This window comes from Branchiostoma floridae, chromosome 5 (genome assembly GCF_000003815.2).
Source record: "Branchiostoma floridae strain S238N-H82 chromosome 5, Bfl_VNyyK, whole genome shotgun sequence".
NCBI classification, from domain to species: domain Eukaryota; kingdom Metazoa; phylum Chordata; class Leptocardii; order Amphioxiformes; family Branchiostomatidae; genus Branchiostoma; species Branchiostoma floridae.
The window spans coordinates 10,757,958-10,778,787 of NC_049983.1; the positions used below are offsets into that span (position 1 = coordinate 10,757,958).

Consider the following 20,830-nt stretch of genomic DNA (forward strand, 5'->3'; position numbering starts at 1 on the left):
ATATATTGGATGATGATGATATATAGCCTGGGTACCATCCGGATAGTAGTTCGCTCCGACGTTTATTATACACAATATACAGTCGCTTCTCGCTCCTTCTCTTATTATACACTATATACAGTCGCTTCTCGCTCCTTCTCTTATTATACACTATATACAGTCGCTTCTCTGCTATTCTTGGGTAGCAGAAACGAACATATATAGGAGCGAACTATCACCCGGATGGTACCCAGGTTAATGCATATACGAATGTCATAAATGAGTTTTTCGGGGGCACCTTTTTGAATGTATTCATATGTACATGAGCGATATACACATAGGGGAAGGAGAGAAATAGAAACACTGAATGACCCTTCATTAAAGCCTAAATATATAGTGGTGCCCTTTCTTTAACGTCATTATTTCTTCGTCTTCCTTTTCTGTAGGCGTTGATCGTTTCTACGACAACATTCAGGACATGATCGGCTACCGGCCGACACGATGGTGGAAGATCTGCTGGCTGTTCCTCACCCCTGCGGTCTGTCTGGTACGTGCACACATGGTCCTCTTGTGTAGTTCTTGCAGTACCTTTAAGTGGCAGGTCAACTACATAAGATGTATCTATCAAAGTTCTTTGTATACAACGAGTTTTTTTTGAAGACCGACGTTGTCACCTTTATCTGGCCAATACTGGCTATTTCTGTTATCATTATAAACTGCAGCTAGGTGTCGCTGCTAACAGGTGCGGTCCCAGACGACTATGTGCAAAGTACTTTATATATAGCCTCTATATGCTCTCCGGAGAGGAAACATGAATCTAAGCGTGGACTGACTATCCTGGCCAATTTCCCGATTTTATTCCAAATTCTACAATCCTCGCACCCCCATAGGAGGGCCTGGTGGAGGCTAAAAAATACTTTACGTTTGGGACCGCACGTATTATTGTTATCAGCGACACCTAGCTGTGGTGCGTAAAAGAACCCATCAGTGTTGCCCTGATGAAGGTGACAGACAGAACTAATCCTTTGATTTAGCAACATGATGAAACTGTTCACATTAGTCGCAGTTTGACGGTGAATCTCTTCTTTCCGCCTGTAGTTCACCTTCTTCTTCAGCCTGGTCCAGTACAAGCGTCTGAAGTACGTGGACTACCTGTACCCGGTGTGGGGAGAGGTGATCGGCTGGTTCCTGGGGCTGTCCTCCATGCTGATTATCCCCGGATATGCCATCTACAAGCTCGCGGTGACTCCAGGCACACTGAGAGAGGTAAGATCAATTCACATCATAAATCTATGTTTAACCTCCCTACTGTATAGCCTACGAAACCTGTACAACTCTGGCACCAATAGACCACTTCAAAGGGAAAAGGCAACAGTAGATTACCCTCAAGGATCTGTGACGGTAGTCAACGTTATGTTACAATTTTAAACTTTATATCCGTACACAAAGTAACGCGCTTACCTACAAGCTTTCGATCAGTCCTCTGATCCAAGTTGATTATCAAGTTGAAATGACCAAAAAGCCTATGCCACACATCCAGATCGGAAGTGTGACGTCAGCAATGGGTCAAAGGTACTTGGAAGTCGGTATCGGCCCCCGTCTCGGTTGAAACTCTTGGTGAATTTATCACTCTAAGCGTTGTCGTTTAATACCTCTCAGGAAACCAGGAACCATCATAGATCATCTTGTGCCTTGGATGAAGCTTGATACTAAGTAGTAGCACAAGTACTGTTGTTTATTTGCCTCAGATTCACTCCAGTCTTTTCTTCACCTTTTCCCCTAGCGGTTCTGGGCCACAGTGCGCCCCAACTTGGACGGCGTTCTCCCGCGGAGCGCCACGGCCGAGGTTCGGTACGAGGCCGGAGTGGACGACATCAAGCTGAAGGTCCAACCCACCTCCAACCCCGGACTTCCCGAGGACAAGGTGGAGCACTGTAGTGCAGTATGACGTTGTCTCTCGTGAGCATGTAATTTCTGACCAAGCTGTGCAAGGGAGGTGTCGGTTGGACGTGCGATCCTGTTATAACGACATCTGGCGATTCACAATTGAACAACAGTGAGCCTGGGCCCAATGCAGTTGAGATTCTATGGATATGGAAGGTGATAGCGAAGTCACACTAAAGAAGATATTAGGGCTGTTCCACTTAAACGTTTTGAGGAAGACTGAAAAATGACCAAATCATTAAATAATCTTGAGGGTGGTGCTGAGAAGCTAGGGTAAAGTAAGATAGAGAAAGATCTTTCTCTATCTTACGTCTTCTCTAGAGAAGACGTATTTGAAGGCAACGTCTTAATAATCTTTACCTTGAACGACAGGCAGTAGGTACCCTCCTTCTGGGTAATGATGCTGTCTATTATTCTAAAAATTGAAAGATTTGAGTGGAGCAACCTTAACAGTAGGATTAGAACAAAAATATTGTAAGGCAATACACATACTGTTGTTTATGGGTTCTCTGTAATACTGTACAGACCGCAAGGTGTCCTCCCATGTAATAAGCTCTGTGTACGTACATCGAAGATTGGAAATCCCTCATTCTGCGACCTCAACTATGGGAATTGTCATAGATATGTAGTTAACATTGTGTAATACATGCAATGGACGGTGTAAAATTCTTGTCTTTCAGTGGATTTGTCGTCTGAAGCCATTCTGTAATGGCAGTGTCGAAATGTTGTAGATCGTGCCCTATAATGTAATGATGTCTATCCGAAACCTGCCACTGCAAACGTCACATGTCGATGGCTATAAACACTGTGCAACTATATATATAATACTATTTTGATGTGACAGACTGTGTATGTAGATTATATTGTACCGATTTGAACAAAAAAATACAGATGTAGTTTTGTAGCCCGTGTGTTTTTATCGAGAAAGTGCCGTCTTGTATCTTGTATGTAAAATCCATTGTTGTCTATATAGAATATGTAGGATCTATATTTCCACCACAAGATTGTAACAATACTCAACAGCCATAAACAGTTAGGTAATAGGCTGTCGACAGAGAACAGCTCGAATTTCAAAGAAGTAGATGAAAGATGGCGAACTATTGCTCGCGTAACAGTCAATGTTTTAGCTGTTGGAAGGTCGGTCTATCTTTAGAGAAGAGACCTAAACTTGAACTTGTTGATGAAGGATTCTAAGTCCACGTTGTGTCGAGTGGGGAGGAAAGACAAATGCAGTTTTGTCATGAAACATGTGAAAGGATTGATGATGTAAGGAGGCAAGATGGATCTTGAAGCCAATGCTATGAAGACAAACAGAATGATGCAAATAAGTTTTAAAGAAATGACTGTTCTCTCCCCTTTAATGTTCTGTGCATGCGTCATCTTCTTGTGGTTTTGTTAAATATCTGTGATGTAAATATACATATTACGGATTTTGTTAACAAAATGTAGTAGAACTCTAATGCTTGAGTTTTAGTGATAATCTGGATCATTTTAGTAACAAGTCAGATATAAAACTATGCTATGTAAATATGGCGACCTCCCTATAACCACTGGGGCAGCTAGGATACTACACATACCTTCCTTGTACAAATAATGTTGGAATATAATATTGAGTGTTTCGAAATTCTTAACATGGATGATTGGGGTGTCTATAATACGAGAGTACCTCTGTAAGGAATCAAGGAAACAGCTGTATTGATGTGTCACATAACGACTAATAAATGGATGTTTTTTGTACCTCTTGTCTGTATTTTAGTGTTTCAGGCTTCAGTATGCCTCGATGGAAATGTGACTTTGTAGAAAAGGGGTTCGCGATTTTAAGTAGGCATGTGCAGTGAAGTGCATTGGTCGAGACAGGAACCATTTAGAAGCTACAACCTTTAACTAGCCTCCCTCGCAGACCTGGAGCGGGACTGGCTTTTATTTCGTGGGGTGGGGGAAGCCCGGATGCTGGTTTCAACGTTGGCTAAGGTTCTTTTACGCGGGGAAAATAATTTTTGTCTCCTTTTCGACCCGGTAGATCTTGTGTTGGACCTTCAATATATTACCCACATTGACAATGCATTCCCTGTGCACGAGTACTACGAATCGCGAACCCCCTTATTTCTCCTTTCCAACATGTAACGTTAGCTTTACACGTACAGTGCGGCAGAACTGAAGCGACGAGACTCGGGTTGCCTCGGGATAAATCTGGAAAAATGTTTGACTAACTTGCTCTTTGGCGTCTAGAAAGCGCATTATGGGCAGATACGTTTCAAACGGAATCCGAAGACCAACAAAATTCGAAGCCAAATATCTAATACAGAGACATTACGGCTGACCTTATGATACATAGCAACGTAAATCTTCATGATCAAGTACAACTATTCGCAGGATGTGACTACGCACACGTTACACAGTATCCACACGCTAAACAGCGCACGGCCTCGGGCAAGACGATCACATTTCCCGCGTAAAAACGCCAGCCTCGCCGAGAATGTGTCCCAACAACACCCCGCAATCATCCGTCAATTTCCCGCTTCCTGTCACAGATCTAGAACAAACCAGAAGAAGGCAGCTATTGGCTGGACAGAAATATTGGCGCCAACGCCGAGCCTTGTCAGTAATAAATGCGACAACACGTCGTCACAGTTGCAGCAGAAGAAATACGAGCATCTGAAAGCAGCTACTGCCAGTGGTTAAAGAAATTGACCTAAAGCCTTCTTTTATACAAGTCAACACCGAAAGCTGCCAACATGCCTATGACAGAAGCGATGACCAGGGACAACATACACGAACAGCTCCCCAAGAGAGACAGAATGCAGCTCTACAATTTCGTGGGCAGGGACATTATCCTGTGGGAGAGGAACATTGGAGACGATGGGGACGAGATTGGCAAGAGGGTTTGGCCCTCGGTCAGTAAGGATAGATTCTGGCGACAGTCAATGCCAGCTTATTATTATCATTATTATTATTGACAATTAACAGCTACAACAAAAGGTTAACGCATACATGTTAAATTTTTACTGAGCAGAAAAAAGTGTTAAAGCTTATCGAACGAAGTATATAGCTGCTGACAGAAAAATTAGTGACAACCGTATCTGATGCTTCAGAAGAGCTTTTGTGTGTGTGATTTTGTTGTAATGGCTTGATAACAGAGAACCCTTTGAAATGTAAAAGCAAGCCACTGTAACATACACACTATATACATATGCATGAAACAACACTATGTTTGTTAGAACTTCAAATGGATTGTTGACATTTTTAAAGACAGTTTTATTTTCGTCTAAAATGTCGCAACATCTAAGCCATGCAAGCCACGCTAGCAAGGGCTAATCATAGAAATAAGAAACTTGCTAGCTATGTGTAACGTTATGTCTCTATTGTTCGTGAATCAACGTTGGCAACCGTTAAGTTGGTTAGTAAACTTTTGCATACAAAAAAAAAGCTTATTTTAAAATGCGGCCATAAAAATGAAACCTTCAGATAATCAGATTTTCGTAAAATATTTAGCATATGACGATTATCACAATGACCGGACCAGACCAACCCAAACCGGTTGTAAGACGTGTTGACGTGTTTGGCCACATGGACAGTACGGACCACTCAGCACGTAAATGAGATGCACAGCATAACATGAATGCCCCAGATCTAAAACGTCGCTGACAAGACAATTCCTCTTGACCCTATAGTGACCTATAAGATAGAAAAACATCCTAGCTTTCTGAAATGTAATGTTAATATCGAAGACGTAGCAACATCTGAAAATCGCATGAATTTGCCCTCTCAATACATTGATTCCAACTCCCTACTACTGATCCATTGTTAGAAATCACATGTAATTGAATAACACCTTCCAAAACGGGAATTATGAAGTCGTTCGTTCTCATTTCATTGAGGGAGGGGGTGATTTGTAGTTTTGTAATTTTACCGTGCCATTCTAACAGAACGTCTTCCTTTTCTCTTGGTTTCCTCTCTCTATGATACATGCGTCTGAAACTGGCCAATACGGTAGGCAGTGGACCTTTGCCAATTCCTGCAGAATGGTGACTTTCCTATGCAAGATAAGAAAGTACTAGAGTTAGGATCCGGCATAGGACTGGTCGGTATAGTAGCCAGTCTTCTCGGTAAGTCGTCTTTTCAGATGTTCGAGGACATACTTTGCAAGGAACCCTGTGGCACATTGAAACCATGAGGAGCAATAAAGAAAAAGAATCATACAATTGTAGCACTCAAAGGGAAAGAATTAAACGCATGGCAAATATGAATATCATATGATTTCAACAACAATAACGACTGGCTCAAAGCAGAGTCCATATGCAAAATGATGTTGGCTGGTTTACGTCATTTTCTGACCAAACAAAGGTGCTACAGGATTCTGACTCGTCATGTTATCATCTCCATGAATGGTATGTCTGTCCGTGTGTCTGTCTGTCTGTCTGTATATTTGTGTTTCCAGATATTTGTAGTCAGCATAACTCAATAACCTCTAAATTGATGACGATGATATTTGGTTTATGAGTAGGCGTTGGGAAGACGAAGGTCAAGGTCGATTTTGAGTCCCATATATGTGACCTTGTTACTGCAGCAGAACTTCCGTTTTTTGTATATTTTGACCTGGACGTGCCATGGAGTTGATTTTTTTGTACTTATTTTGGTGGCAGATAGCTTGTGATGTAAGAAAGAAGTGGCGTATGTTTGGGTCCCCTAACAGCTTGCTCTGGAACTGCAGCCTGAGCATTTTTGTCAAAATCTTACCAGGGGAATAACTGAACAAAGGAACGACGGATTTCAGTGATATTTACTATGCAGATAGCTTAGACAGAGATGTACACAATGAATCGCAAATTATGCAAAATGCATATTGTTCTAATAACATAACTTCATAGCCACTTACAGAAACACCTTGATGCCATACGTCTGACCATCATCATCATCAACATATCCATCATCATACGTCATCGCACACAGCTCCATCGTCTTATCCATCATCATGATCAGCGGCATCGTGGTTTTTGTGGTGAATGATTTCTTTGTTACAGTTACTGACATGGTTTATTTTGGCCACGCCACAGGGGCGGACGTGACGCTCACCGATCTGCCCAACATTGTCGGCAATATGGAGGAAAACGTCCGTGCAAACACAAGGGAAGGTTGCAAGTATCCACCAAAGGTAAATTGTGCCAAAAGATTGTTGCATGTCAACATGATATATTATTAGAAAGAGCGTATGCGCCTATGACTAACTGTGTATCAACAAACGTAAAGGTTTCTTACATAACTCGTCCTAATACACTCCTTTTGTACAGGTGCGTCCCCTAGTGTGGGGGAGGAACTTGAACAGTATCAAAGGACCGAAAGAAAGCTTCCACTACGATTACGTCATCGGTACTGACGTCATCTACATAGAGGAAACCTTCCATGACCTCAGCGTGACATTGAGGCACTTCTGTGACCCGCGAACCACGGTACTACTGGGCTGTCACTTCCGGGTCAGAAACCGTGACCTTAGGTTCATCGAACTCTTCAAGAAAGACTTTGATATTGTGAGGGAACACAAGATCCCGGGGCAGGGCGTCAACAAGGTTTTGTTTGAGGCTAGAATGAAAGGTTGGGGTGACATCGATGTCCAAACTTAAAATCACAGAGCCATAATTAATGTACGTTTTCCAAAGTGAGAGCAACGCTGAATTTCTTTTTCTTTTACATATGAAAATCTCTATGCAATTTTCTATGATATTTGGATCGTTGATATGATAAGTTCATAAAATATCATTCACATTTGTCTCGCAATTACTGACCGCGGCGTTGATAGACTTAAGTGACTATCCACAAATGTATATAACTTTGGTCAGTCTGCCAGCTATATATGGTCATGTTTGTCATATATGCGCAAATTTCAAAAGGACAATGTCATGTTTAAGAAGCTTTAAGCAATGCCAGTAGACCAGTGCAGTATCCTTTCATAAGGCGATTTGGGATATGGGGGATATGCACTAGATGTTCAGATATGGCGTTGGTACTTAGTGACATGTTATGCCCCCATGCGGGTGCTGAAAGAACTATAACTGCAGTTGACCTCCCATCAGTAGAGTCCATTCCAAGACACCATGAGGGTTTTTATGTGATATTTATAATTAGTCTGAATTATTTTGAATAAAAGAATATCTGAGCCACAATAATTAAATTATTTTCAAAAAATTGACTAAGAAAATACTCATTTATTTGAATTTCATTGAATATTTTAGAAAGATTTTGAAAGTAACTGTACAAAAATATCTTTATTTAGAATAATTGTGAAACCTCTCTGTGATTATTTCACATTTACAAGTATTTACAAAAAATGGTAAACCTGGCCAAATGGTAAAATTAGTTTATTGCCCCCATAAAAGTAAACCCTATTGTTGCATCTGTATATTTTTAGATTTCACTGCTGGGCACTGGTGGATCCTTTGTGGTGGGCGATTGTTGCATGGCACCCAACCATACTTTGCAAGGATGTGTTAATTGTTATCTTCCCAGCCCACCGAACCATTTACAAAAAAATGGTAGAAAATGGTAAATAATGGTAGAATGCTGTTATCATTATTTAGAAACCATTAGAAGTATCCAATTCCACACCATGAATATTTCTAAAGTTTTACAGGACCAGGGAAATATTTATAAAGTTGAAACAGTGTTAAAAATATTTCTGAAGTATCAAATGTCCTAGACATATAATCACAAAACTTTAAAATCAATTCTAAACAATGGCAACAAACATCCGCACGGTGTCTTGGAATGGACTCTATTTGATAAATAAATAGTTCATGGCAGCATAAAGCCCACTGGAATGTTCCAAGGCAACCATTCAAATCCTCTCAAGGACGACATGAGTACTAGTATTTTAATAGTCCTCAGAATAGTCGACCATATTTTGTAACGCATCATTCATGCATGCATAAACATATATATAATTTTTATACAATTATACAATAGGAGAATATGATTCTTGTGTAGGTTGACATTGTATGTATTTCATGTATCTGTCATTTATTCTTTTATTGTACCTTCGACTGTTTATATGTGTAACTAGCGGACATAAGCCACTGTCATGTACTTGTGAATGAGTTTGTGTAATATTTGAATAACTACTACAATATATTCTCTTCGATTTCTTTGAATGTTATTTTATACATTAGACGTAGACAGCAGAGAATAGCTGGTAATGGTTGGCATATTTTCTGTAAGAACAAGGAGAATACAGTAGCTAGTATAGTGTCTATAATAACAATGGGAATAGCTAGTATGGTGTCTATAAGAACAATGAGAATAGCTAGTATAGTGTCTATAACAACAGGGAGAATAGGTAGTATAGTGTCTATATCATAAAACAATGAAGGAGAACAGCTAGTATTGTGTCTATAAAAACAATGAGGATAGCTAGTATTAGTACTAGTATAGTGTCTAAAAGGACAAGAAGAATAAGTAAAGTGTAAGTGTCTATAATGGCAACGAGAATAAATAGTATAATAAAAACAAGAAGAATTGCTATGATAGTTTAAATAAGCCACGGCATTAGCGGACAACCGATTTCAATAAGTTCTATATTGAGTACATATAATGCAGGCCCCTCACCGCAAAGCGTCATCAATGCAGAGTAAGTCCGGTAAAAATATTTGGGGACTATTCCCCATCAGCCCTCACGCCATGACGTCATTCTCCGCTAGTACGGAAATACTACCCTTCCGCACGTCAATCTCCTGACATACTGACGCACTGAAGTAAACATTTTATCGCTTATTGTAACAGGTTAAAAATACACGTACAGATCATGTTACCATCCTGTCAGCCGGCCTGAGATGTCCACACCATCTGCACCGAAGCTGTAGAGACGCAAGGCCGTCCAAGATAGATCAAATTGCAGGAGACAGTCCAGCAAACATGGATGACCTGCTAACTGAACTTCTGGAGCTGAATTCTAAACCGGTATCGTATGCAGAAAGACTGGTGCGTAGCTTTGCAATTTTGGTTCACTTCTGAGAGGATTCTGTACATGATAACGAGATGTTTATATCTTGTTTTATTTGACGTTATGAACCATAAAACGTGAAAAGAAATATTCATGTTGTAGATACTCAAAATAACCGGATTAAGAAAAAGCCCGTCACTTACTAGTATCCCGAAAAAATTGTAAAAGGGCTTGGAAATAAACCCAAGTATTTTGAATGTCAAGTAGAACTGTAAGATACTATCTCCAAATGAACGATATATTATAATGTATGCACGCTCTGTACTGAGTCGGTTGACTGTTTACACATGTCAAAGTCACTGATGTGCCAGCACGTATACGTTAAGAATAGCTGCTATATCAGATATCGCTGTCCCTGGGAGGATACCAGATCCACTGGACAAGATAGCTGACAGAAAATAGAACTAAAAGGCTACAGCAAATCTGCACTCGCCAAAATAAGATACCAATATCCGGGGACAACATGCAATGCTATATTGAAAATGTTATCTAGTACATTATCTCTGACGTAGGTTCAACTATCCGCTGGCCATATAGACACAGCCCGAAATAAATAACGGACGGGTCCTTGACCCAGATCTATTCTCGCCTTCACGATCAAGATACAATATTGTGTCACGGTGTTGGCTTGCGCAAAGTGAAATAGTGGACCATGCCAAAACGCTGTAACAGTTTCAGTTGAGTAGACTAAAATCGTTGGCCAGGAAGTAATTGTAGAATTCCAGTTTGGGCCACTCTTCATCTGGAGGACATTCATCTAAATTTTACTATTCGTGAATTGTCCTGTGTTCTGCATAGTTGACAATAACCCTCTGTTCCATCATTGACTTTATAAACACACTTTTTTGTTCGGATGAAAAGGGTTAGAAATAAGATTATATATTACAAGGCTCCAAATATAGCTGCCATTGACATTAGCTCATTAGCGCATGGTGTGGAGGCGTGAACAACTGACTGACTGCTCAAAAGAAATTGAAAGTAAACTTCAACATTGTACATGACTTTCATCATTATTTGCCCTTGAGGTTTTTCTAAAACGCGATATAGATTTAAAAAAAGACTTCGTATTTAAGCAAAATGCAGAAAGACGACGTCAAGGTCAGCATGTAGGAATTCCCAACGCCATTGTTGCACCTGTTCCAAACCCCGAGAACTTGACATAAGACAAGTGCAATACTTAATTGTCAGGGCAGTGTAACGTTATAGAGGATGCACAAAACGTATAAAAGACTACGCATACATGTACAGTATCGACATTTTGTATTGCAAATCTTGTCGCGTATCTTGAAAATACTGGGATAACTAAAATCATGTATTTAGTGTCAGGATGCATTCAAAGGTCAGAGGTCGTGGATCCAGCAAGTATTCTATAGTAGTGTACATTTCTTGCAAACACAACACAACATAACATAACATAACAACACATAACATAACATAGCATAGCATACACCTTACGAAAAAGTAGATTCGTGAAAACGCTGTTAATGAACTGTATCCAAATTATTTTTCATAGGAGAAAGCCCGTGACATGATGCGGACCCGGCGGCGAAGACAGGTGTTCCAGCTGCTGGGGAGGGAGATCGCCATCTGGGAGAGTGATGTGGGGGAGGAGACGGACCTGGCGATAGGGAAGCGCCTCTGGCCCGGGGTAATATAACATGCACCGCATGCAATCAAACAGTGTGGAACGGCATAGAAGCTCATCTTTGTTCTTGGTAATCATAGTACTAATCATAGTACAGTGCCAAACTTTCTTCCAACACAAAAGTATACACGGGCCAAATTTTCAACGACCACTGTCGCCCTCTTCGGGATCAATATTGATGACCTTTTACTTCCGAAATTATACTCGCAAGAGTTACAGACATGTGATTTTATTAACACGTGATCTGGCGGATACGTGACACAAGCATTTGGTCAAGCGTGCCAGGAAGTTTATAACGCCCACCTAAAGTAGGACTGTGGAACGACATTTTTTTTGTTTTAGAGTTTCATAATAATGAATAGAAAACAATAATAAAACTGTAATACAAAATTAACACGAATTGCGCAATTCTCGTAGTTCTCCAAACTGGTGTTAGTTTAATAGATAGTTTAAATGTTTCTATGATGCCGGTACCTGGGTCGATTCCTTTGTTTTGCAATTGTCCTTTCCAATCAGGGAGTGGCGTTTGCTGAGTTTCTGGAGTCCGAGAATTTCAACATGACGTTTGAAGACAAGAAAGTGATCGAGCTGGGAGCGGGGACAGGACTCGTGGGCATTGCCTTAAGCTTTCTAGGTATGGAAAATACGTTATTTATACACGTTATTATGCCGTCACCTCATGTCTTTGTTTGCGTGATTAGTTTATTTATTATTAGTTAGTTAGTTAGTTAGTTAGTTAGTTAGTTAGTTAGTTAGTTAGTTAGTTAGTTAGTTAGTTAGTTAGTTAGTTAGTTAGCGCGCGCGTGTGTCTGTGTGTGTGTGTGTGTGTGTGTGTGTGTGCGCGCGCGTGCGTGCGTGTGTGTGCGCGCTCGCGTGTGTGCGTGCGCGTGCGTGCGTGGGTGTGTTTGTGTGTAGTGCGCGTGTGCGTGTGCGTGCGTGTACGTATGAATGTACACGCATGTTTGTCTGTGTAAGCTCTCTCTTCTGTCTCTGTACATGGCACTATGTAAGGTTACAAGAGAGAGTAACAAATGTATACTGGTTTTTGAATGCCGCTCTTGCTATGAGCATGCGTTAAATATGACAGTTCAGTAATAACAGTTGTTCTTTTATTATTTGCAAATGTTAATGCCATAGGAGCTGACGTGACCCTGACTGACCTACCTGACATCATTTCCTACACGGAAGAGAACGTGTTAATGAATACCATGAACGACAACACACCATTGTGTAGATATACTCCACAGGTGACGCTAGTCTTGATTGCTCTTATTAGGGAGGTACAAAATGAACACCTCATATATACCCGTTACCAGATAACTCTTTTTAATGTGTATGGAGTTACATATTAACGCCGTGAAAATGTTTCCAGCAATATTCATAGTTTCCAGTCGTTCCCAGTCGACAATAGTAAATGTAGGCACTTTACACGGCCTTCCTCACTTCACCCATGTGTAAAAATGGGTACCAGGCTTTAGTATGGGAGGTAGAGTATACCTTTACCCTCTGTCTGTACTTCGTAAAATAAGTTACTAAAATTTGAGTGCAGTATCACATTGAGCTCGTCTGTCCGAAAGCAGATACATAAAGAGTCCATGTCAGGAGACTAACGACTTGTTCTCATGATATATGAAATACATCAAATCCCTCAACTGTTAACTTTGTATTTGGAAAACATGTAGGTATAGGGGATTGAAGAGGCTCGTTAACACTTTATGCTACTAAATGGAATCAAGAGCCGATTCTGTTCTTTACATGTTGTGCGTCTTTCTCTAGGTGCGCCCTCTAACGTGGGGCCAGGACCTTGCAGAATACCCAAGGAACAATCCACGATATGACTACGTCATCGGAATGGAGTGTGTGTACATCGAGCCCGTTTTTAATGACCTCATCGCCACCATCAAACACCTGAGTAGCGAGGACACCGTTATTCTCATTGGATACCATGTAAGGATCAAGGCACGGGAGGAGAAGTTTAGAAAACTGTTTTTCGACAATTTCAATGTACTAGGTGAATTTGCTGTGAAGGGTCCAGCGTTCACGGTGCTAATGGCCAGAGCTCTACCCGGGGAAAACACTTCGTGACGCATTCGTATTCGTCCAAGATTTGACGTGGCGTTACTTGATGGCATTGGTATAATACTTGTCTACGAGGGCTACATATTCGGTATCTATCCGATCAACTTATGTTGATCTTACAAGTATCGTCTAGTAATAATAATGTGTCTGAGTCTGATGAATGATCAGGTGTCGTATACTTCTCACCCCAACGTCTGTATTTGGTATTGTACATAGCAACTTTAATTTTGATCGATATCTCTGAAAATTTTGACGGTATCGTATGGATCAGTACTTGGCAACTGTATCGGTTAAATGTTACTTTTGATGGTTCTACATAATGAAAAATGTAAACAGAATAAAAAAAGCTTTTAAAAGACTAAGTATTTACTTCAATGATAGGTAGATGTGTTTGCTTTTGTTTTATCATTCGCGCGTTTATGTTTGTTAGAAAAAGGGCACTGTTGGTCCCGTCTGCCATTGAACTTGAGTACGTGACGGTTTCTAAATAACAGCGATAGGCAGCCCAACCTTCTTCTATATATTTCCATCTGTCTCGCCCTTGGTCGACGTGATACTCTGTACGTCCATAGTGGTAAAACATCCCGCCCTCTTCACAATTTGTGACACCATTCCAAGAAAACGCGAAACAAGATACCAATATCGTCTGCCACCACGTAACAAACCTTCTCACCTAATATCCATGTTTGGCGTTAGACTTCGCAACATTGGATCTGGATGATATTTCTGGACATTTTCGATGGTATCGTGTAGTACAGTACTTGGCAAATACAGCGGTTGCGGAACGGTCCACATAAAGATGAAAATAGCTCATAATAAACATTAACGATCAAACAGTATTCTTCATATTCTGGATGCCCACAGAGGTCTATTTGTAATGCATGAATTTGACCATGACTATTATGTCAACAGTAATTTGATCTAGATTGAAGGGGAAGAGAATGTCCGAAATCACTACCAGTTGGCACACGCGGAATTTCTACTTGACCAGTCTAGACCAGTTCACACTAGCTGGTGATTTTTTTTTAAATCCGTGTGGTCCTACAGCCGTTTGAAAGCTCCATTCATTTCACCGTGTACTAGCACGAGGCAAGAGATAGCACCTGGAAGAAATGTCCTCAGAGAATTCGAAGGAGAGGGCACAGGAGTTAATGAGAAAGAGGTGCAGGATGAGACCGTATTATTTCGTCGGCAGGGAGATCGTCATTTGGGAAAGAGATGTTGGCGAGAACACGGAAGAGGCCATCGGGAAAAGGATCTGGCCAGGGGTAGGTGACAGGCGCGTATGTGCTTGATATCTTTGAAAAAAATCATATTCCTTATACGTTTTGATAAGGCGACCATGTATAGACCCATAAAAGCCTGCATTTTCACCATTACCAAGAAACGAGAAGAAGCCGAACTTACAAGTGCATGCTTGACTCCTATACTACACAATATGGTTTGTTGTGATATGTACTTAGCCCACTTGAGAAAAATGTACAACAAAAGTCTTTATTATTTCCTGCAATTTCTACTCACCAATCGTGAAAAAAAATAAACGTAATTATCTTTTGAGAAATAATTGTTACCAGCAGCTGCAAAGTGACGGATCATTTTGCTTTCAAATTGAAACAGGGTGAGGCGTTTGCCGAATACCTTGAGTCTGGTGAGCTTTCATTGGAAGACAAGAAGGTCATCGAGTTGGGAGCCGGCACCGGCTTGGTTGGAATCGTTGCGAGTCTCCTCGGTCTGCACAAATATTGTTTGTCAATTTTGTAGTCAACTAACGTGCTTTTAAACGTTCCGGCATTTTTAATGGCATGGTTACCATTACTGTCAGTCATAATGTTAGATGAAAACACGTTGATCAATTTTAGGCGGGTCCTTTTATTACATATGATATTTCGATGATAATATATAATTGTACACAATGCGAGATAGTCAAAACGCGTATTGTTCTTACACCAAAAGCTTGTTGGTTCCTCTTGTATACTTGTTTCTCATGGATTGAACCGCTCAGTTAAAGTAGCAAAGCATTTAAAGTCTTTTGTTAACATAGAACTCTTTAGTATTGTTTATAAGCACCTGTGTAGATATTAGTTGTATGATGTTCTGTACATGTGACTCTAGAACTTGCCATGCATTATACAATTGCAATAAAGATTGATACATTGATTTGATTGTATTTTACTTATTTCCTGTAATGACCTTCGCCATGTTGGTTCAGGCGCTGACGTCACCATCACCGACCTTCCCGACATCCTCCCCTGTACGGCTGAGAACGTGACGTCCAACACGATGGAAGGACAGAGCTGTGTATGCAAATATCACCCTACGGTATGCAGTGCTCATGTTTCATATAGAAAAACAATCATGAACGCTATGATTTCATCAATTTTTGTAGTATTGGGTCAACTTCATTTTTGCTAATCGCATCCGAATTGATTATGCGGCCTGCTGTCAAAAATAGCGAGAATAACGTCAAGTAAGCCAAGACAGCAATATCATCTTTCAATATTGCTTTTTTTTGCCAAGTCGCAAACGAGAATCATTTATAAGAGAAGTGTGTCTGTGTGTGAATTACCGGTGTGACAGCGATCTCGCCCCCCCGTGATCTCGCCCCCCCGGGGGCGAAATCACTAGCGATCTCGCCCCCCCGGGGCGCCCTCCCCGGCTAGTGATCTCGCCCCCCTACCTCGCCCCCCTTTAGCGATTTCGCCCCCCCCCATGGGTTTACATGACATTTTAGAAGTTGATTGGTATAAATCACAAAATGCAGTTTCAGAATGATATAAGTACACGAGTTTGATACATAAATCCATTCATAGTATCAATATTAACGTAATTACATGGTAATAAGATAGTTGAACTTGTTTCAGACAAGGAGGGTTGGGTCCCTTGTATTCCCATTATTGTATATACCTGAGTCTTGACATAAGATGTATTTCATTGTATTCACCTGTCCTCAAACAACCTATATATCTCCAATATGAAGTCTCTACCATGAAGTGACCACAAAAGAACTATGTAATGTCTTTATTAATTATGCAAATATTAGGTATTAATTAGAATAACGCACATTTTGGTATATGCACCTGGCCAAGGGATATCTTCACCTCCAACATGACTGTTTTTTCTAGTATTTAGGAACTGATGCATTTACCCGTGTTTCTTAAGACTGGTACTTTACCAGTGTTTGTGTAGCATTTAGCAACAGCTATATCAACTTGCGCGTAGATAGTGTTTATAATGAGAAACTATTATTCACGTGTGTTTTTGTTAGTGCTTTGGAAATGTTTCCAGCACAAGAAAGAAAACACTGTGACAAATTGAAAACATATAGCTGACGTATTCCGTACCATAGACGGTGTTGATTTATACGTTCGCAGTAGCACTGTTTTTATGCCACCTCAGCTGCAAAAATTGTCTTTTTCATTTCAATGTCATGTTTGCACCGAACAATATAGTATCGACTTTCGAGGTATGACAGGCATCTTACGGTACGGTAATAAGGTGCCATAAGGTACCAGGTAACACACCATACACGTTACTCCCCAGGTGCAGTATAGTACCAGGTAGCGCACCTGTAATATGTAGTAACCAGCTGCTCTTGGGGGGGGGGGCGAAAACGCTAAAGGGGTGCCAAAACGCTAGTGATCTCGCCCCCCGGGGGGGCGAGATCGCTGTCACACCGGTACAGAGTGTCAGTGACTAGGAACGACTCAACATTCGAATTCTAACATGTGTCTTCCCCATTCAGGTGCGCCCCCTAACGTGGGGAAAGAACCTTGCAGCATTTCCAACATACGGCGTCCATTACGATTACGTCATCGGGATCGAAGTTGTGTACATCGAAGACGTTTTCCAAGATCTCATCACCACCATCAAATACCTGAGTGATAAAGATACGCGGATCCTGATTGGCTACCAGATCAGGGTCAAGGAAAGGGACAGCAAGTTCGTCCGTCTTTTCAAGGAACATTTTCGTGTCGTAAAGGAACAAAGCATCATGGGTAACCGGATGAAATTGATAGAGGGGAGACTCAGATGATGCTAAATTATTCATTTCTACGTCATCGGCTGTAACGCGAGACTTCAGCTATAGAAAATTAAAATGCAGTTGCAGTTTCATGTTTCATGTGTGCGTTTATGTACATCGCAAATAGAATTCCGGACATTTTACAGCAATATACAAATATCCGGGTGAGAAAATGCATACAGACAGCTGTATAGAATGATGAAAATTAAGATGTATAAGTTGAATTACAGTTGACTGAATCCTGAGTATTTTCAAAGTCTGTTTGCTGTAGCAATTATAAATATTAATCACAATAAATATATCCAGAATATAATGAGAGTTGTACACATGTATATATGGATCCGTAACTCGGCACCTGCATTAATTATTTAGAGGCCTGTCGTTCTATTGGTACCGACCAGGTAAGGTCATCGAATTGTTCCCAGACACATTGTAGACAGATGACACGTCAGCTGACTATCAGTTTGTGGGGTGTAGGTTGCGGTGGAGCACAAACAACCTTGGGGGACGACGGATTGCAGACGTTCGACTACTGATCCTGTTTAGTTTAGACAGGTAGGAATACAGATAACGTTACATACAAATGAACCGTTTCGTGCGTTTTGGAGTGGGTAGAAATACAGATGCATACAAATAGACAAATTTCGTGCGTTTCTGAGTGGGTAGTGTCTGTCACATACAACTATATGTAGATAAGCTCGCCTTTGTTCATAGTGTATCTGGGGACAGTTCAGGTGACAATGCTAGGGATGTCACCAGATACTAGCTTTTGTATCTATAAGAATAGATGCAATTAGACAAAGCATTACTCACAAGGTTTACAAAGGTTTTCACTTAAAGCTGGCTGTTATTGCTTTCCTAAGCATGCTTAATGTGGAAATTCGCATGGAAGATCGTGTAATTTGATTATATGGGATGTCAAATTTGTATGCTGTCACCATCTTGTTCTGGGTGGACGTCAATTCTAACATCCATAGTGCATGATTATGAGAAAATATTGTGTCTAGTTTAAAAGCGTGTTGTTTACAAGGACTATGGCGACAATAGTGTCTCTGCTTACATGAAGTATTTGTCAATGGTATGCGCAGAAAACTACCTATGAAAAATTTAGTGTAGATCGCGTGCTTTATATCTGCAGAACGAGATCATATTTACCGGCGTGTAGCTTGTATTGGGCACGACAATAATAACTACGTTGTACACAAACCGTGGAGGGGGACACGACATAGGCAGCTACTAGATAGCTGTTACCAACCTGCACGATGGCCAACATACTTGCAGAAGACATTTCGTCCCACTACGGCAGCCAGGTTATCATGATAGTAGGTGCGTTGACCTCAGGTTTGATGATACAGATGTTTCCTCTAAACCTGCTCCCGTATGTCATAGGAGCTGCACTGGTCCTTCTTGGCGCCATCATCTTCTTCAGGAGGACCGTTTTGTACCAGGGTTTCCACAACGACGACGAGGAAGAAGACACGCCTTACGTTAACGACAAGAAGATCATGGAAGCCCTACCATCCTGTCAAACGATTGAGCAAGCAGCGGTAGAAGACACTGAACAGTGACTTGATCAGAATACCTAGAAACACTGACTAGTGATTGTTACAAACAGTTACTCACGGATATTTTACCAACCGAAGATGAGTTTTCCTTCTGATTTATGATAAACTAATAATCATTATCGCATCATTCGATTTTCCCTCTTGGCATCTAGTAATACACAGAAGGAACAAACAGCGAGGTCATTTCAGAGTGTAAAAAAATCATTTACTAGTGTAAAAAAATCATTTACTATTTCGTGTAATATATGAAGTAGACCCAAAATGGCTTATATCAAATCTACATTTGTACTTGGTTCAATGGTTGTCGCCTCAACCATCATAGTGGGACTTTTCCTCACCACTCTTCCGTCAAAATCGGTAACTGTAATTATAAAAATCTTCTTGGCTACTGTGGGCCTTACTGCACTCGTGTTTGTGGGTTTGATAATCGTGTCGGCATCGGCGATGCTACTGGATGAAAAGTTTTTGAAGAAAGACAAGGAGGGTCGAGTACAGGAAAAGAAAGAGGGAAAAGAAGAGGACCAAAAAGTGAATGAAGATGAGGAAGAGCAGCAAGACTTGGAAACTACGAATGACGATAAGGCCTTGGTGGTAGACAAACATGGTGTATGTGTCCCACCGAAAAAGGTGAATTAAAGTGAAGTAAAGACAACAAGAGAAATCGGTTTATAGATATGAACGCTCCGGATCTCGAACTTCATTTCAAAGAATGAAGAGTAGTGTTGAACTCTAGTTGTGGTTTTAGCTGGAATCGTATTTAGACATACGTCTGTTAATTTAGATTTTAGACATACACCTAACAGTATTTGGAAATGTATAACGAGAAATACACATTGGACGTTAATGTTGATGTTTTAACATAGTAACGCTGTGTTAGTCAAGGCTTAGGACTGATGGATATATTCAGCACTTCAGCGGTCACTTCGGACAGATCATCTGTTCTTGTGCCTTATAGGAGCATAAACAGATTTACAGATTAAATTCTATACTAGCAATTAAATTCTATACATGTATTTATGACATATTGTGCACGAAAAATGCTACCTTTTCTACTATACGTATTATAAAGGAGCTTAGAATTCTATCAACAAATGTTTCAGTCGACAGCACGGCACAAGAGAATGGAGAAATTAAATAAGCTAGTTGGGAAACAGTTACAATACACAAGATCTCAACACACGTGTTTGTATTTATCAACAAATTATGGAGTAATAAAGTTTCTTGACGAAAAATGCTGTCACGTATTTTTTGACTGCCCATATTTTAAAGAAGTGTGCTCATAAAGGGAAATAGGAACATTGGCAATGAGAATAGAAACAATTGTAGACAATGTATAGGAAATTCGTATGAGAGATGTTGCAGACCGATGGTTGTGGTATGTTACTTATTTGATTTGCCGACATCACATCGTGACACGTATGTTGATTAAAGTCATACATTATACATTCTTCTTACTATTTACGATGCCAATTTAAGTCTTAATATAATAAGGGTAGGAACATGTTCTCCATAGATAAGTGTACGTGTCCAATTTTTAAAACTTACGTCTCGCCGATCGCCTTTATTCCAACTGCTGCCAAGAAAGTGTAGTTACTTTTCAGAAGTAC

General features: G+C 40.5%; 4 protein-coding genes across 5 annotated transcripts in view; all 4 read left to right on the forward strand.

Annotated features, from left to right (window-relative positions):
* LOC118416081 (sodium- and chloride-dependent GABA transporter 1-like) overlaps positions 1–2,211 on the forward strand; it is a 17,102-nt gene extending 14,891 nt beyond the window's left edge. The window contains 3 exon segments of the mRNA XM_035821139.1: positions 360–526; positions 1,078–1,245; positions 1,763–2,211. Of these exon segments, the coding sequence (XP_035677032.1) occupies positions 360–526; positions 1,078–1,245; positions 1,763–1,927 (500 nt within the window). The 3' untranslated portion in view covers positions 1,928–2,211.
* A 2,305-nt stretch (positions 2,212–4,516) lies between these two features.
* On the forward strand, positions 4,517–7,987 carry LOC118416752 (protein-lysine methyltransferase METTL21E-like). The gene is made up of 4 exons (XM_035821983.1): positions 4,517–4,817; positions 5,918–6,029; positions 6,978–7,075; positions 7,212–7,987. The coding sequence occupies exons 1-4, from the start codon at positions 4,659–4,661 to the stop codon at positions 7,539–7,541; spliced, it is 699 nt and encodes a 232-aa protein (XP_035677876.1). The 5' UTR covers positions 4,517–4,658; the 3' UTR covers positions 7,542–7,987.
* Positions 7,988–9,645: 1,658 nt separating this feature from the next.
* LOC118416565 (protein N-lysine methyltransferase METTL21A-like) lies at positions 9,646–17,904 on the forward strand. 2 transcript variants are annotated; one of them, XM_035821713.1, is made up of 8 exons: positions 9,646–9,891; positions 11,427–11,561; positions 12,075–12,192; positions 12,696–12,805; positions 13,335–14,905; positions 15,255–15,366; positions 15,847–15,956; positions 17,380–17,904. In XM_035821713.1, exons 1-5 carry the CDS (start codon positions 9,826–9,828, stop codon positions 13,641–13,643), a joined length of 738 nt encoding a protein of 245 aa, XP_035677606.1. In that variant the 5' UTR covers positions 9,646–9,825; the 3' UTR covers positions 13,644–14,905; positions 15,255–15,366; positions 15,847–15,956; positions 17,380–17,904. The 2 variants fall into 2 exon arrangements, with proteins under 2 accessions (XP_035677606.1, XP_035677607.1); XM_035821714.1 differs by lacking the exon at positions 15,255–15,366.
* LOC118416164 (protein N-lysine methyltransferase METTL21A-like) lies at positions 14,750–19,226 on the forward strand. The gene is made up of 5 exons (XM_035821243.1): positions 14,750–14,905; positions 15,255–15,366; positions 15,847–15,935; positions 17,380–17,572; positions 19,048–19,226. Exons 1-5 carry the CDS (start codon positions 14,750–14,752, stop codon positions 19,224–19,226), a joined length of 729 nt encoding a protein of 242 aa, XP_035677136.1.
* The last annotated feature ends 1,604 nt before the right edge of the window (positions 19,227–20,830 follow it).

Coding starts and splice junctions, on each gene's coding strand:
- LOC118416752 (XM_035821983.1), top strand. CDS start 4,659: ATGCCTATGACAGAAGCGATGACCAGGGACAACATACACGAACAGCTC. Junction 4,818..5,917: donor GCAAGAGGGTTTGGCCCTCG/GTCAGTAAGGAT, acceptor CCAATACGGTAG/GCAGTGGACCTTTGCCAATT. Junction 7,076..7,211: donor GTTGCAAGTATCCACCAAAG/GTAAATTGTGCC, acceptor CCTTTTGTACAG/GTGCGTCCCCTAGTGTGGGG.
- LOC118416565 (XM_035821713.1), top strand. CDS start 9,826: ATGGATGACCTGCTAACTGAACTTCTGGAGCTGAATTCTAAACCGGTA. Junction 9,892..11,426: donor TATCGTATGCAGAAAGACTG/GTGCGTAGCTTT, acceptor TATTTTTCATAG/GAGAAAGCCCGTGACATGAT. Junction 12,806..13,334: donor TGTGTAGATATACTCCACAG/GTGACGCTAGTC, acceptor GTCTTTCTCTAG/GTGCGCCCTCTAACGTGGGG.
- LOC118416164 (XM_035821243.1), top strand. CDS start 14,750: ATGTCCTCAGAGAATTCGAAGGAGAGGGCACAGGAGTTAATGAGAAAG. Junction 15,367..15,846: donor AATCGTTGCGAGTCTCCTCG/GTCTGCACAAAT, acceptor ATGTTGGTTCAG/GCGCTGACGTCACCATCACC. Junction 15,936..17,379: donor CGATGGAAGGACAGAGCTGT/GTATGCAAATAT, acceptor TTCCCCATTCAG/GTGCGCCCCCTAACGTGGGG.